Source organism: Lampetra fluviatilis, chromosome 27 (genome assembly GCF_964198595.1).
Source record: "Lampetra fluviatilis chromosome 27, kcLamFluv1.1, whole genome shotgun sequence".
In the NCBI taxonomy this organism is placed as follows: domain Eukaryota; kingdom Metazoa; phylum Chordata; class Hyperoartia; order Petromyzontiformes; family Petromyzontidae; genus Lampetra; species Lampetra fluviatilis.
In genome coordinates this window covers 1,086,339-1,103,775 of record NC_136301.1, presented here as the reverse complement: position 1 = coordinate 1,103,775, position 17,437 = coordinate 1,086,339, and the positions used below count along the sequence as shown (strand labels likewise).

The following is a 17,437-nucleotide window of genomic DNA, read 5'->3' as shown; positions in this document are numbered from 1 at the left end:
ACATTTCACTTCATCTATTTCACAATGTGCAGCTCGTTATCAGAGTATTGTTTTGCTCGGTGAACTTGACAAGCAAGTAAATTAATTCCATCTGCTTCATTTTGCATCAACGGATTCTAATAACAGAGACCAAACGTAAACGGCATTTTGGTTGACCCCTCCGGAAAGACGAGAAACCTTTGAGTTGATTAGCGAGAGACGCCGAGACCTCAACGTGAAATGCCCTCTACGTGTACGTACGTACGTACGTATGTTGAACTTCTTTCGCACCGTACGTAGCCAACCGTGCGAATCGGAGGTGTGTGGTGGGGGGGGGGCAAGGACAACAAACAAAACCAAAACACCGTGTGCCAAGCAGCCAACCGCTGGCTTCTTCCCCCCCACCACTCGCCAGTTCCCAAGTACCCAGGGGCCCTTCCTCACTCGGTCCACGCGACGAACAACTTGAAGTCACAGCTGACACTGCAGGCGTAACGCCTTCCCGCTTGACACACAGCACAAGCCTCCAACCTGTCTCTGTCGTTTGATTGGGGGAAGCCGTGCCCACACTTGGTCAACAAACGCAGAATATATTTTTCAGTGACGATTATAATTCCCCCCCCTCCCGCACCCCCATAGAAATAAAACACACAACTGGTCCAGAGTTCGCTTGCTTAAACAAATGTTGTTGATAATATTGGTCTGGAAAGCTGATAGGCTAATAGACAAACCATATATTTTTTACGTGTATGTGGAGACAGAATTGAGTTCTGCTTACAACTGCTCGTACCCATAATGCTTCACTGCAACGCACGATGAGTTTGCATGCAATTACAATCGCATTACATAGGTGTCTCCACAATAAAACATAAGTCATCTTTAATAACGTTGGCAACAATTTTCACCTATTCCTTCTTTCTTCGCCGAGTTCGTTGGGCAAAGGCTCATGACCTCTTGACCTCTCCTGCCCAGTGCGCCGAATGGCAACCGATCTAAACGGAGTCCCAAGAGGCGTCATTTGCCAAGTACGCGCCAGTTATGGAACCTGCGTGTTGGGCTCACACGAATGTATGCACAACTGCGGACTGAAGGTGCCGACCACCACGCTCTTTTTGACCCTCCTGACTCGCGTGAATGGGGCCGTGCCTGCACAATGGTCCCAAACGGCTGCCCGCTCCACCGCCTCGCTCTCTGCGCTCTCCCCAGGTGGGGATAATCAGACACGTCTGGCCCAAGCGTGGACCCCAAAGGAGGGGGGGGGGGGGGCTTCGTCTCCGACAATGACCACCTTCGACACCCCCCAACCGAAGCCTTAATGAGTCGCATCGCTAGGTGTGAAGTCCACTTTTAAAACCCTGCAAGCATAGTGGCTGCAGACTATAAGTAGCAAAATGTACACACTTTTTTTTGGCTGGGTTAAACATTTTCAAAACCTTTTCTTGAACGTTCAAACCAATTTGATAATTGTTTGGCCACAATACTTTTATTTTACAGACAAAATTAATGTTTTAGAGAGGGACAAGATTGCGTGTGTTTAAACAAGTGTCACGTTACACATGCTTCAAGATGCATCTTGAAGCCAGTTCACGTTCAATCATTTTCATTTTGTTTTAACGCTGGTTGTAGAGATGGACCTCGGATCGCGTCCGAGTTGTTTAGTCATCTTGAATCTACATCCAACACGCAGTTGCACTGACGGCGTGTACGATGTTTCGGGATGTTTCCTCTCCTACGGCTGGGAAGAACGAGGCATTTCGTATCGAACACAAACACTCCCACCCCCCCCCCCCCCCTTTCTCTGTCAAACTGTTCAACAACAGCTGCTCTGTAAAATGCAGACTATATTGATCCCACGCGTGTGTGAATTACCCCTGTATGGTACCCTAACTTAGAACTGTAACACAAGCGTGCCGATGAATTCCAGCCGCACGGTGGAGAATTCCTGCAATGCAGAATCTCTGGAGAGGGCGACGGAGTGCAGAGACACCTGCAGCCTGTCGGGAGGATAGCGAGCGAACGCGTTGGTTTTACACAACTCCCCCAACCCCCCTTCCCGTGCACGCGTGATGAACTTTCACCAATTTCTCCACGTTTTGTCATGTTTGTTAAAAAGAAAGACGTACCTAAAATGGAACTGACCTGGGCATCGCCAAGCAAAGGGTCTCCCCTTTTGAAAGATAAATGTACACTTTTGTTAAGGCTTTCCTGGAGGGAATAAAAAACAAACTAAAATTGGGGTGGCAGCAAAAAAATGACAACTCGGCAACGCAGCGCTCAACTCAAGCCATGACACGAGACCTCCCAAAACAACGCCGGGACTTGGGTGCCCATTACTCAGACCGTGGCATTAGATCCAAGCAACACAGACGAGATATCCCGAGATGAGGTGGGGTACATTTCCTGCGTTTCCCTTCGACTTCCATCACGCCTCAAAAGTATGCTTCAGAGCTACGATTATAACCCTTTCCCATTCCGAGAACGCACGTGTGTACGTGTGCACGTGTGCACGTGTGCACGTACGTACGTCCGCACGTACGTACGTCCGCACGTACGTACGTCCGCTTCTTTTCCGATGACGTACTTGGGGGAAAAAACATCGGAAAAACCTTTTATAAAATAACTTTATCGTTACCGAGGCTCCCACAAGGCCATGCAGGCGGGCGTGCGGCACAGTTTGGCGCCGGCAATCGTAGAGTGCGGCGGTCGTGTCGCTAGGGTTTTCTGCGGTGAGTAACGACGTCTTTAGACACAACGGCGCTACTACGCCTCCCCAAGTAAAGTGAATGCAGAGCCGCTCGGACGTTCCGAGATTTGGCGGTCAACGGGTCCCCCGCACTGCAACTCGCAGACGTCATCGGAACGGGAAAGGCCTAACGTGACGATTACCTCCCTGTCACGAGCAGCGTCACCGTGGCTCATCCGAGTGGTAGCTGCCTGTCGTTGTGGAAACGTAACCGTGGTATAAAGATGGGGTGGTGGGCAAGCCGAACGGAGGGGTGGGGGGAGCGTTGGTGGTTTAACCGAACAGATATTTGCTCCATCACAACAATCGATCACCCCCCCCCGCCCCCCCAGATATCACTCGAGCATTGAAACAATCCATGATATGGTCACCTCCGTGGCCCGGCGTGCTTAACGCACCGCCCAGCGTGCGGAGTAGCAGCATAAATACCAACAACAACAAAATTTAAACACTGCGTTATAAATAAACGTAACAAAGACGTACGAGGAAAAACATACGTTTGCATTTTTAGTTTTTTGTCGTTTTTTGTTCGCATTCCGTGCAACCTTTAATGCGGACGGTTACAAGGGCACACTTCTTGTTATTCCTTTCAGTCATTTTGTTCTCCGGAGCCATTTTTGTCAGGGGGAAGAAGGGGGCTGGGAAACAAAAATATCAAAACGTGAAATATTAATCGTATAGTAATATTAATAACGTCAACAACTACGCACACTCTCGCCCCCGTCTTGCCGCAAGCCCATCGCCACCCTGCTGGCACCGTGTCCGACAAACGCGACTGGCCAGAACGATGCGGGGGAGCCAATCGCACCACAGCTCACGTAACACTGGTCACTCTCCCTGCCTAGGTTCACTCGCCTACTTGGGGTAAGAGGCTTACCCCTCATTACTGGGAGGGTTTTTACTACATTAATATTATATTTAAAGCAGTTTTTTTGCAACTCTGCAGTGGGACTTTTGTCAGCAGATTTTATATTCACACTAACAGCAACATAAATCTGTATCTATGGCAACAATGTATTATTAGGTCATTAATAAATTCCACACACCCTCCCTCTCTCTCTCGGCCGTTAAATCCGAACCCCTACCCCTCACCTTTCCCATGCAAAATGCTAAAAATGTAAAAAATAAAAATTATCTTTCATAGTTGTTTCATGTAAAGCACCATCACGGAGAACAATAAATCAAGTTACGTAAAAAAAAAACCCACTAATAAATAAGACTCATAAATAACCAATAATTTATAAGTGTTTCTGCCTTCCACCACAAAAATTACCTTATTTAAATCAAGCGTTTTGATTTTGTACATAGCTACACGTGTGTGTGTGTATATATAAAATGTGTGCACTGATAATGCATTTCGTCTCCCCCCGCCGGTTTGTTCTAAACTCTCCATCTCGTAATTTGTAACACTTGTGTCTTCATAGAAATAGCTCTTTGTAAAATAACGATGACATCAAATGCCACCCCCTTTCTACTGGGTGGATATATTTTTGTGAGGATTTTTTTAAAACTTTTTTTTTTTGCATCTCTTCACAGACCAAGCACACACCTGGGCGTGCCTTTGCTCGCGCCCTTCCCAACGCGAGCAAGCGTGCGTGCCGGGTGTTTCCGCACTCCGACGCGTGTGCGACGTGCGTGTGTGAACGCGTGTGTGAACGTGCGTGTGTGAACGTGCGTGTGTGAACGTGCGTGTGCGTGCCCGTGTGGGGAGCGTTGGCGCTGCGGTCAGCGTGCTGCGCTACGAACCCGGCCACTCGAGTTCGATTCCCGCTCACGGCCACCAACACCAGTGACGATTATCTGAACCGGTCCCGAGCCTCACCTAGGCCACCTCAGCCTCAAATGAGAACCTGGTGCGGTGTGTAAACATCGCCACTGGGGAGACAAAGGTGGTCGGGCGCGGTGCAGGCCACTCACCCCCTGCCGTGCCGGCCTTCATAGGTGCTCGCTCACAGCAATTGCCCCAAAAGTCTGTTCAGGCTATACGGGGGATCTTTGTTTTGTGCCCATGAGCGTGTGTGTATGTATACATGTACAAGCATTTTCATGCATGCGTACGCGGGAGCGCCTGTGCACGTGCTCACATGTGACTACACAAAGCACACCCGAGTGAGCATGGTTGTTTGTATGTATGTGTTCATGTGGTGTGTCCTGTGTAGGCCTGCCCGTTGCAAGCATTCCTGTGCGTCCACATATCTGCGAGCTCGCTCAAGTGTGCGGGGACTGCCACACACACACGCACGCACGCACGCGTGTATACTCCAACTGTAACTGTAAGCGAACCGTGTGCACGAGTGACTGTGCAAGTGTTACCCGAGTGTGCGTGCCTCCGAGATTTGTGAATTCACGTCAGGTGGTGCGTGCGTGCGCGCGCGTCCGCGCAGCTCCAGTACGTCACAGAGACACCAGCGTGGCGGCGCAGGCAGCCGTCGCCGAGCGCGAGTCCTGAACGAGAGCCAGCAGCGTCCGTAGCCTCTCCAGCGACGCGCGGCTCTGGTCCTCCTTGGCGACGAGATCGCTGCGGCTCTCGACGCTTTTCTGCGCGCGGGGAGGTGGGGAAGAGCACCGTTGGGTATTTGTGATCCTGAGCGGCGGTTTTGTTTAAGAGCGTTCCGTTGCGAGGCAGTGCGAGGAAAAAAACTAAAACGTGATAGGGAACATTCTCATTGGGAAATATAAAATGTAACAACTACAGAATAGGTCTTAGTTAAGGATTATAATACCGAAGTCACATGGGATGCCGTGTCTGTCACAATAAGATGACAAAGTAATGAGGGTTGAGAAGAGATGGGAGTGTTTTTAGAAGCGATGGGGGTTTCAACACTGGTGAATATTTTAAGTGGCGAGGGTTCACTCCGTGGTCGCGTGGATTTTTTTTTTCATCCGGGTGCTCCGTTTTTTTTCCCTCCACATTTAGAAACATGCGTTTAGATTACATATACCATTTGGCCGCAATAAATTTCCAACTAATAAGCCACTATAACTCGTCGCCAAATTGCTTCTAAAAAAGAAGCTAATAGCTCAGCGGGCTAAATTTGGTAAATTAAAAATATACATTTTTTGTGATTAGTTTACCTTTCCTAAATCTTGCATTCCTATCGTGTTTTTGTACTGTTTGTTGTCGTAACTTTTGGCCCGCCCCCTAACTGACATCTGTGAAAGAGCTTTATAGCTTATCGGATTGCTCCAGTACAAATAGATATTCTGATAAAAAAATGTTTCACGTGAAACTCTTTAACTCGATACACGCACTTGAACACAGACGCATGTGCATGTAATAGCCATAAACAAAGAGACAAAGACCCCCCCCTATAGCCTCAGACTGTTGGGGCAAGTGCTGTTAGCGAGCACTCATGAAGGCCGGAACAGTACACAGGGGGTGGGTGGCCAGCCCCACGCCCGACCACCTTTGTCTCCCCAGTGGCGATGTTTACACACCGCTGCACCGGGAACTCATTTGAGGCTGAGTGTATCGTTTGTTGTCGTAACTTCATGACCCACCCCTACTGGACATCGGGGGGGGAAAAAGAGCTTTATAGCTCCTGGGATTCCTCTTGCAGTCGAAATAAAGATTCTGATATTTTTGAGGATTTGTGAAGAGGCATGAACAACTTCTAAAGCTTTTTGATGAGGGATGAAAGAGGACAAGGGGGCAAGAGTGAGAGATTGAAAACGTGACATGAGGGAGATGCGAGGGAATCCAAGGGCTGGAGGAAAAAGAAACAGGATGAGACGACAACATCGTGGAAACGCATCGCAATATTCATTTATAGAACATCTACAAAGGCGGCCGGGCGCGGTGCTGGCCAACCCACCCCCTCTCGTGTGCCGTGCCGGCCTTCACAGGTGCTCGCTAACAGCACTTTCCCCAACAATCTGTTCAGGCTACACGGGGGATCTTTGTCTTTGTGTGCGCCGCGGGGAGCTCGTGGGAGCGCGCACCGTGATGAGCAGCCCCACGGTGGAGACGCGTCCCTCCGTCGCCTCGCACTGGCACCGCAGCTCGGCCGAGCGCTTCAGCAGGCGACGGCGCTCCTCCTCTTTAGCTTCGCGGGGCACCGGGGAAACACGGGCGGCGGTAGCAGAAGCAGCAGCGGCAGAAGCAGCAGAAGCAGCGGCAGTAGCACAAGCAGCGGCAGTAGAAGCGGCAGTGGCAGTAGAAGCAGCGGCGGCAGTAGAAGCGGCAGCGGCAGTAGAAGCAGCGGCGGCAGTAGAAGCAGCGGCGGCAGTAGAAGCGGCGGCGGCAGTAAAAGCGGCAGCGGCAGCAGAAGCAGCGGCGGCAGAAGCAGCGGCGGTAGAAGCAGCAGAAGCAGCAGAAGCAGCGGCAACAGCAGCGGCAACAGCATCAACGGAGGTCGTGGCAGCAGCGGCGGCAGCAGCAGAAGGCACACACACAGCACAAGCGCACACACACAGCACATACACACACACACAGCACATACACACACACAGCACATACACACACACACAGCACAAGCGCGCACACACACACACACAGCACAAGCGCATGGAGACGTGTACAGACACCCGACGGTGTCGGCGTTTGTGCGTGCTCTGACGCGGCTGTTAAAAGCCAAAAGTCACGAGGCTCAGTGGCAGAAGTGGAAATGTGGCATTTTAGACCGAGCGATGCGAGTGCGATGGCGGCAAGTGGCCAGGAGCTCACTGGTTTTCTGCGCGATGTACGCGTGCACCACTGCCAGGGTCTCCGGCCACAGCATGGCGTCGTCCTTCTTAAAGCCCTGTAATGCCGCACGCGTAGAGGTGCGCGCATCACACGCACGCAAAGACAAAGATCACCCTCGTAGCCATTAACAGCCTGTTGGGGCGAGCGCCGTTAGCGAGCACCTATGAAGGCCGGCACGGCACTACGAGGGGGTGGGCGGCCAGCACCACGCCCCGGCCGCCTTTGTCTCCCCAGTGGCGATGTTTACACACCGCACCAGGTACTCATGTTAGGCTGATTCGACCGAGGAGAAGCCCAAGGACCGATTCAGATAATCGTCACTGGTGTTGACCGTGAGCGGGAATCGAACCCGGGTTGCCGGGTTCATAGGGCAGCGCGCTAACCGCTACACCACCGCTCCCCACAAGTTACACACACGTGCATTCGTGTGCCGAGCGAAATCACGTACGACATCTTGAATATGAGGCGTGTGTCAAATAGGTGATCCTCCAATCGGTAACGCTTGACGATTCGCTGCCCTTATTTCAACAAAATCAAGAGCAATATGAATAAGCGTGCAAGGCTGGAAACGAATGTTTAACAACACACTGGCGTGCTGCGACCACCGCATCGCAACGATACGTCCACGCGTTCAGCTCTGCCGAGCTGGTGGCGGTTTAGACAAGGTGGGGGTAATGCACACGCCCGACTCGTACGCGACTATCATCGTCCACGCCTCGTACGCGACTACCATCACCCACGCGAGATTCTGCACGCGGATCACAAAGGGGGCCACCATGCACGGTTCGCAATGGGAATGTTGAACCTCTGACCCCACCCACCACGCACACAAAGGCTCGAGTGGCATGTACGGCGGCCCCTAGGTCCCAAGCAGTTGCCTTGAACCCGGTCTTCGAGTGAAGCCGATCGAGGCTCGAGGAACGCGACCTCCCGCCGACCCCCCCCCCCCCATCTCCCCCGCCCCCCCACCCCGCGGCTGCCACGTGCCTGCTGCTGACATTCTTGGCAGAACCAGACGCCGCGTGGGGTGGCCTTGAGGGGCGGCTCTAGGCACTCGAGGTGATAGAGGCCGGAGCAAGCGTCGCACGTGAGGAGCAGCCCACTCCGCTTGCAGACACAGCAGCACTCCTCCGCCTCCGCCTGCACACAGACAAAGATCCCCCCAGCGTTGCCTCGTAAATGGAACGCTGTGGCAGGCGCTGCTCGCGCTCGTCCGCCTTTGGCCACAAACACACACGGAGGTTCTACGTACATTTATACATACAAAATAAATACAAAGACACCCCGTATAGCCTGAACAGACTGTCGGGGAAAGTGCTGTTAGTGAGCACCTATGAAGGTCGGCAAGGCACACTAGGGGGCGAGTGTCCAGCACCACGTCCGGCCGCCTTTGTCTTTCCAGCGGCGATGTTTACACACCGCACCACATACTCATTCCAGGCCTAGTCAACCTAGGGGAGGCCCAGGACCGGCTCAGCTAATCGCTATCACTGGTGTTGACCGTGAGAGGGAATCGAATTCCGGTCGCCGGGTTCGGAGCGCAGCACGCCGACCGCTGCACGACCGCTCATACACGGAAGCACCCGCACGCGCATATGTACACGGGGCATGTACTCCTGCATGCAAGAGAGTACACACATATTGCACATAGGGAGACAGAGACAAAGCAATGCACATACGCTGCATGCAATGTACGCGCTTGTGTGCATGGGCATGCAGATATACTGCAAACTAAACACAATTGAGTTTCCCACGCGTAGCACATGAGCATGGCCCAGCATTGCTATGCGCTGTTATCATTCTAGGAAACCGAGATAAATTCACTTTGTTGGAGAGAATTTCGTCACGATTCGGGATGTTCTGGAAAAAAAGAACGCGGCTTTGCTGTGCGTGTGTGCATTGCACACATTTGCTGTGTATTAAGCTCGGCATATGTAACGTGTTAAGCTTGGGTTGTTGTATGTATCCAACAGCAGGGACATTCGCGAGTTATGAACGGTACTCACCCGCCACGTAGGGTCGTCAGGAACTGGAACAGAACGCAAACAAAAACGTGCAGACACAAACAGATGTAAGTTTAATGCCTTACGACACACATCCCCCTCCTCATCTCAACCACAGTTGCGACATTTACTGAATTTAAGAGGAAAAAAAACTGTCGCATTTGTACATTCGTGTAGTAAAAATGTGTGACATTGAAGGCAACAGAGGGCTTTCTCTAAGCCTGAAGTTATCGCAGTAATTAAGATGACAGTTGCCTTATGTAAATATTCTTTAAAAAAAAGTTAATACGGCTCCCCCAAGGCTTATATTACTTTAACATACAGCTAGGCGATACATGCAATTCAAATATAAATTTGCTGTATGGTAATAAGATGAGTATGAGTGTAACGGTTATTGTCTCCATCGCTCATTAATATAAACGCAATATGTACATAAAGAATACCGTATCCCACTGTTGTATTCACAACGCCGCCGAATTACATAGGACCATACGCTCCGCAGTCCTCGGGCAAGTTATTGCTCAATAGAAGCTGTCGAGTTGTGAAATGGCCATCGCAGGGAAGTCAAAATCCCACATTTACCGACCAGTACCGCTGTGTAAGACTTCATATTATGAATTATATTAAAAACATTAAACCCCCCCTCCCCCACTTTGCGCAAGAGTGCAGAAGCGTGGTAACCACATCTACGCCTCGATATAAGGAACGAAACAGGTGGACTTCTCCACAAATCTGGCTGTCGCCTGATGAAGCTGGTTGTAATTACTGGCGAAACATCGTACTCAGATTGTAAATGTTGTGGCTTGGCTCTCAAACACACCGGTGTGCTGTACTAGTGACGAATTGGCACGTTCTGTTCATGTGACAAACCTTACTAGTTGGCTGTGTCGGGTGGTGGCAGGTTTAACGACACATTTATTTATTTACGCGATCTAACCCAAAAAAACCCTCTAATTTGTTAAAAGCACTTTCTGGGAAAAAAAACGTTTCCACATCACAAAGAACCTGCGATTCTGATGACTCGCAGGCGACACTCTGCACTACGTTTGCGCCATTTACCGCCGACGATCATTGCATGCGTTAAAGAGCAGAGCGGAACGCAAATCCAAGGGCAGGTTGTGTATTGCCGTTGCAGCACCGACGTTTTGGGACCACCTTGTTTTCCCACCAAAGAACATCTTAAATCTTCCTTCAAAAACATTTCTTGAAGCAGGAGATTAGTGCTGGATACAACCACATTTAGCACGTGCGATTTGTATCTTTGATCCTGACCCATGTATCGATAGTTCAATTTCAATGTGCAATTTTATTGAGGGACTGTGTCTTCACTTCGGTGTGGTTGTGCACGGTCTTTATTTTTACTTTCGGAACGATGATAAACATGGGAATGGATGTCAATACGTGACGCACACGTGACGCACACGTGTTACCACCCCGTCACCCGTTGCGATTCTGCGCAGTGTAAGCGGCGGTGTTGCAGAGTGACTGCCTGCGACAAACACCTCGCCTCCTCGTTGTATGGTGAGCGGAGGAGCTGCTGCTCAGGTAGCTGGCTGCCCCGCGCTTGCACTCGGGCTCGTAGTACGCTCCGCTGTACAGGGGGTTGGCTGTCGTCCGTCGCTTTCTCTCCTGTCGCCGGCTCTGCAGCTCTGGCCACGTAGCACACAACGCAGTGAGCGTGTTATTTATTATTTAATTGGCGCGTCTCTCTCTTTTTTTATATACAGGGCATCTTTCAAGAAAGTCGAGCGTGGCATTTGGCAGCATCGTCACAGGTCACCTCACGACAAAATGTGTAAGTAAAGCAATGAACTGAAAGAAATCTACAATTAAAGCCAAGACACTATTGCATTTACCTGCACTTTAACGCAGATAGCACGCTTTGCTCATTCGTTATATCAAACTCAAGCAACCGAGTTAGCTCACTAGGATTTCTAATAAGTTACAGCCCTATGCCAATTCACTAAGGGGGTGAGAAGGCCTCCCCCACTCCGCGTCAGTCATTTGCGCTGTATGGCCATACTTCACCACGCTGGTCAGTGTAAGTTAGTGAAGGATAGGCCCAGGACTAGTGTGGTTATCGGGCACGGCCTCGTGTTAGCCGTGGCCGGGGGGATAGAATGCAGGTTGCTGCATTCATATCTGGTCATCCTCGCAGCGGCTTTTGGCTGGCCATCAAACCAAGGTGGTCACGGGATCGCGTGCTTTCAATTGCTGATTATGTGCCACATGGTCAACATCAGAACAGCTTGTTGTGGTTAGTTTGTTGTCCTTCCCCCCGCACCTCTGATTAGCACAGTTGGCTACGTACGGTGCGAAAGAAGTTCAACATACATACAAATTGGGGTGCACCAAGATATATTTGCTCCGAATACAAAACATGCACATTCGTAAAATAGAGGGTTTCTGTAAGAACTAAAGACAGCCGTTTGAACGAGCTCAAATACAACTATAACCACAGGTATTTACGTGAAGATTATATAATATCACTTGGTAATGATTAGAGTATCGAGGTAAACCTCAACGCGCGTGCCACGGCGGAGGCAATGCACACACATTGAGGCGGAGTTCAAGTTATTCGCCAAAATAAATCAAGGGGTGAGATGAACGCGGGATTCCGAGATGCTCATGAACAGCATGCACAAGGTTACGTGACGCGTGTGCCGTGTGTATTACAGATTGAGTGAGTGAGTGAGTGTGTGTAGGCATGCGTGTGTGCTGCATGCCTGCAATGACAAGCGTGCTTTCTGGGAGCCCTTACCCTCGACATGTTCAGGTGTGGCCAGACCCAGAGCCACCATGAAGGCAACTTTCTGCACATCATCAACACGGCGCATCAAAAATAATCATAAATTAGACTCGTACATATAGAGCGCTCTTCGTCCGTGGATCGGAGAGCGCTGTACGCAAAGCGCATTAAAACAAGGTAATCATAAAAACCTAGCGATTAACATCCTTCTAATAATAATAATAGTAAAAGGAAAGCAAGAGCCAAGGATAAAATAAGGAGAAAACATTCTTAAATAGGAACGTTTAAAATCTCAATTGAGGTCGAGTCCCTGATGTCCTTTGGCAAAGCGTCACACGCCAAACATTGAACCTCTTTACAACGTGTTCCTGCACACCTCCAATTAGCACGGCTGGCTATATACTGTGCGAAAGAAGAAGTTCAACATACATACATACGAATCCAACAACATGTATGCATACCATATGCATACGTATGAGTATTCGTAAGGAATGCATATACACATGGATGTTACGTGTGTATGCTTAAGGCATGCGTACGCACGTAACATTCATGCCAGGTTGCTTCTGAAAAAGCTAATAGCTCAGTGGGCTTTATCTGGTAAAATAAAAAATACAATTTCGTGATTTTCCTACTTTCCCTATACCTTGCACTCCTACCGTGTTTTTGTTTTTTTATTGTTTGTCGTTGTAACGTTCTGACCACGTGCCCCTACCGGACATCTGTGGGAAAAGAGCTTTACAGCTCATCGGATTCGTCGAGCATGAATACATATTCTGGGTTCTTTCGGTAAAGTCACATAGAAGGGAAATAATACAATAATAAAACAATAAAAATAATGAATACATATTTTGATTCTGCATATCAATGAATGTGCAGCATGTGTACACGCAACAACGCAAGCCCACGCATCGACTACGACTAGCAACTCGTGGTACAAGGCAATGTATCTGTAGCAGGCCAAAGTATGGGGAACAAAGCCAGGCACAGATTTCGTTGTGGGATTCCCGTTTTGCAGCCGAGTACAGCTTGCCAGATGCCATGGTGAATAGTTTTGGCCAGACGACACAATGTCATACCTGTCAACCCATACGGTTTATCCGTATTCTTGTGCAGGGAATTCGAGTTATCAGGTCCATACGGTGTACAGCCGTTTCAATACGGGCAAATTACATTGAGATAGGCAGCTGTTTTTCAAAAGTGACCTGGCCACAAATGATAGCTCAGCGAAGTGGCTAATCGCGTAGAATTTTATCGCAGCCAAAGTCAAAATAGACGTTGATTCTAAATGTGGAGGGAAAAAACGGAGGACCAGGATAAACATCCACGTGACCACGGGGAGAGAAAGAGACGTGCAAACTCCAAATATACAGGCATCAGGGTCAGGATTGAACTCATGCCCTCCTGTATACCAGGTGAGGCACGTTAACATCTCGCCACCACGGAGCCCTAGCCCAAGTAAATAAGTAATATGTAAAAATAACTTTTTTTTAAACACGCTTTAATGAAATGTACTAGTAATGGCAGAACTCCATGACTCCAGGAAGTGGCCCCGAAGCTTGCCACAATGTAAGGGACCGTGGGCAATTACAGCCAACGTCAGTTGAGCGTGGACAATTAGACCCAAGCTGAAACATAACGTATAAAAAAGAATGTTTAAAAATATATATTTTTAATTTTTAATGATAGAATATAGTATTGTCATCAGTATGACATAAGTATACCAAGTTTGCAGTCGATACCACATTGTAAAGTGGGTAAAAATTTAGTTACAAGATTTGAGGATGCAACAACAACAGAGTGAGTTAAATAAAAGCGTGTAAAAAAACAAGGTTTTTAAAAGTTCCCTAAATAGTGGAAAACATTTAATTTGGCATTCCACACAGTGGGAGCTGCAGATGCGAAGGCACGGCCACCCCCCACTGCAACTGATGCAGAATTCGTCTTTTACGAACAAGCCTGATGTGTCATACACCACCAAAGACGTTGCGGCTTCACCTCGGCGCTGTCCGACATCCTGGAGCGTGCGTGATGGACCATGCCGTGCGGCGGCGGCGGCGACCGGCCATGAGCACTCATGCCGTGATGGGGCGACGGGCCGTGGGTGGAGGAGCCGTCCAGCCGCCCCCTTCCTGGGGCCACCTGCACTCTTGTCGGCGTGGGCTGCGGGCATTCATGCGCACACACACACACGCACGCGTGCCACGAAACATATTAAAACAGAAAACAAGGATCTTCTCTCTTTAGTTGCAGAGTACAATGCTTGGCTGCTTTAGTCTCCGCGACATGGTCTGTGTGTGCGTGTGTAGATGTTAAACTTTTTTGGCACTGTACGTAGCCAACCGTGCTAATCGGAGGTGCGGGGGAAAGGACAATAAACGAACACACAAAAAGCTGTTCCGATGTTGACCATATGGCACATAATCAGCAGTTTCATCAAAACTCGTGTTGATCACGGCCAATATTCAACCCTGGTTGCTGGGATGCATAACGCTCCTACAACAGCTGTCAGTTTGATATATAAAGAAGAAAAGGCTTTACCCCTTCTGACAATAACACAGCTGCCAATTTATGCGCATTTTCTAGCGCCAGCACACTCGGTCACATAATCATGCGTTCACAGACGCAGGCACGCATTCAATCTCCGTCGCAAAGTTTCAATTCAAAAGAGAAACACATTAAATATTGTGCTCATTAGAATCGCCCAAGTTACTCCTGCGACCCTAATCCAATGTGATCTCATGTGGAACCTTACCATAGAGCCTCCAAAACCCAGTGACCACTGCCTTCCTCTCAGCCTCTTGTTAACCCGCACATGATGGAACTTGGCACCTCTGTTAGCTCCCCCCACACCAACGTCTGAATTCCAGACGGTGTCACCAATCTGCTGGCCGTCCATGCCACAGACGCTTCCACTCCTGTGCAGGTGCTTTGGTTGTCTATTCCTGCTTGTGCGCCGATTTCTCCTTCGGATGTCCCGTCAACAGTTTTCTGCTAATTTCCCGACACGCACATCGTCTCGAATTGCTTCCTCTAAACTGCAGTGTTCGTGTGATTTAAACAAAAAAAAATCACCTATAAAGACTGTTTTTATGCAGTCAAATGAATTTGGTATCAAAGCAACGTTTCACATTCTGTAAGTAAATAATAATAATATCCTGTTGTTCATAATTACATTACGTCTGCTTGCACCTGCTCCATATCACCAAATGTACTTTTAATACCAGTCTTTGCCGCTAATGACACAAGATATTACTAAAATGTTGCATTTAAATGGTATATAAATTCCATTTGTCCTGCTTTAACCAAAACAAACACAGGTACACAGAGACTTCTAATTTAGCTCGACAGATCCTCTAAAGGCAGAGCCCACATGGATTTGTGTGGCTAAAAGCCATGCTGGCAGTACTGTCTAAAGTCTGTCGATACTGATCACAGGTTATATAAAGCAAATTCACCCAAAGAAAGGATGGAACCTGGTTCAGGAATCAATTGCCAATGTGGTGTACATGAATTAGAATAAAAAACTACGTGGTTGTAATTCATGTTGTGCAACTATACTATTGCTGAAACATAACATCTTAAATTAAATACATCATCTTACACGTAACATAAAAAAAAACTTTAAACCTTGTGAACAGACTGTCAGCATAGTCAACTATTGGAGAACACCTCTTGATATTGACAGACACACTCACAAGTGCTGCTTTTGCATGCTCACTGGAAGCCTTATTTTAATTATTATTTTTAATACTGCATACGTTGTTTGTTTCTGAACTGCGATTTCTTAAATTCGTTATTTTTAGTCTTAATGTTAGGCTAGATGCACTTAAGTCTGTGCTGCTCTCTCCAGCTGTCCCGGGTGAAAAGTGGGGGCTAAGTTTGCCCAATCCTGGCCCACTGGCTCAATAAACTGAACAGACTAAAACTCAACTCTCACTTGGCCCAGGCTCCTCCACAGCAGCCCTTGTGGACCGACTGGACACCGCGTGTGCCCTCGAAGCAGGCCCGCAAAAACACTGCATTTCATAGGGGAGGCTGCACGCTTCCACCCGGGCCGAAACTCGGAGCCAGTCGTAACATCACGCGCGGGTACGGCGACACGTTCTCCGATTGATGACGACGTTTTTTTACTCACCTTTAGTATTTGGGAAGTTCAACTCCACGGCCACGTTTATGTTAAAAGTGGCATGGTGGAAAAGTAAAAAAACACAAGATGTTGTTCCTTAAAAAGCCTATCCTAATCCGAGCCCGCATTTGGCTTTGTTCAAAACAAATTAGCGGGTGGATGATGAAGCAGGGGGCGGCCGAAATTTCAGAGCCTCGCGGATCTGCACACTCGAGCCGATCTTGGAATGCCAAATGATATCGCTACGGGACCAGCAGAGCCGCGCTTTCAAGCGACAGTAGAAATGCAACCAAAGCAGGGAGTACGGCCGGTGAGGAATGAAACCAAAGTGAGGGAGTTCACGGTGCACGGCGCTAACCGAAAACGCCCAAACCGGGGGGGTTCACCGGGTCACATGGATTTTTCTCCGGGTCCTCCGGTTTTTCCATTCCACATTTAGAATCAATGTGCGTTCCGAGTATTTGACTATCGTAAATTTCCACGTGATAAGCCACTTCGTTGAGCCTTCAATTGTGGCCAGGTCACTTGTGAAAAATAAGCTAATAGCTCATGGGGGTATTATTTGATAAAAGAGAACTTGTTTTGTTTGATATGAATTGTGTGTGTGATTTCCTCAGTTTTCCTATACTTTGCGCTCCTATCGTGTTTTTGTACTGCTTGTTGTTGTAACGTTCTACCCCTGTGCCCCTACTGGACATCTGTGAAAGCGCTTTATAGCTTATCGGCTTGCTCCAGTACAAATAGATATTCTGCTATAAAAAAACGTTAAATGTTTCACGTGAAACTCTTTGATTCGACACACGCACTTGAACACAGACGCACGTGCATGTATAAGCCCATAACAAAGAGACAAAGGCCCCCCACCTATAGCCTCAACAGACTGTTGGGGCAAGTGCTGTTAGCGAACACCTATGAAGGCCGGAACAGTACACAAGGGGGTGGGTGGCCAGCACCACACCCGACCACCTTTGTCTCCCCAGTGGCGATAATTACACACCGCTGCACCAGGTACTCATTTGAGGCCGAGTCGACCTAGGGGAGGCTCAGAACCGGTACAGATGATAGCCACTGGTGTTGGCCGTGAGCGGGAATCGAACTCGGGTGGACAGGTTCCACAACGCAGTGCGCTAACCGTTACGCTAGCCGT

The 17,437-nt window shown here is 48.9% G+C and overlaps 1 protein-coding gene across 3 annotated transcripts in view; it reads right to left on the bottom strand.

Moving 5' to 3' along the window:
- Positions 1–643: 643 nt before the first annotated feature.
- The window catches only part of LOC144942242 (PHD finger protein 21A-like), a 45,733-nt gene continuing 28,939 nt past the window's right edge, over positions 644–17,437 (bottom strand). For all 3 annotated transcript variants that reach the window (XM_078868986.1, XM_078868988.1, XM_078868987.1), the window contains exons 9-16: positions 14,160–14,324; positions 12,174–12,225; positions 10,915–11,061; positions 9,416–9,438; positions 8,397–8,549; positions 7,389–7,464; positions 6,665–6,768; positions 644–5,260 (exon numbers count right to left, since the gene is read on the bottom strand). In XM_078868986.1, the coding sequence (XP_078725112.1) occupies positions 5,117–5,260; positions 6,665–6,768; positions 7,389–7,464; positions 8,397–8,549; positions 9,416–9,438; positions 10,915–11,061; positions 12,174–12,225; positions 14,160–14,324 (864 nt within the window). In that variant the 3' untranslated portion in view covers positions 644–5,116. The remainder of the gene's footprint in view (positions 5,261–6,664; positions 6,769–7,388; positions 7,465–8,396; positions 8,550–9,415; positions 9,439–10,914; positions 11,062–12,173; positions 12,226–14,159; positions 14,325–17,437) is intronic.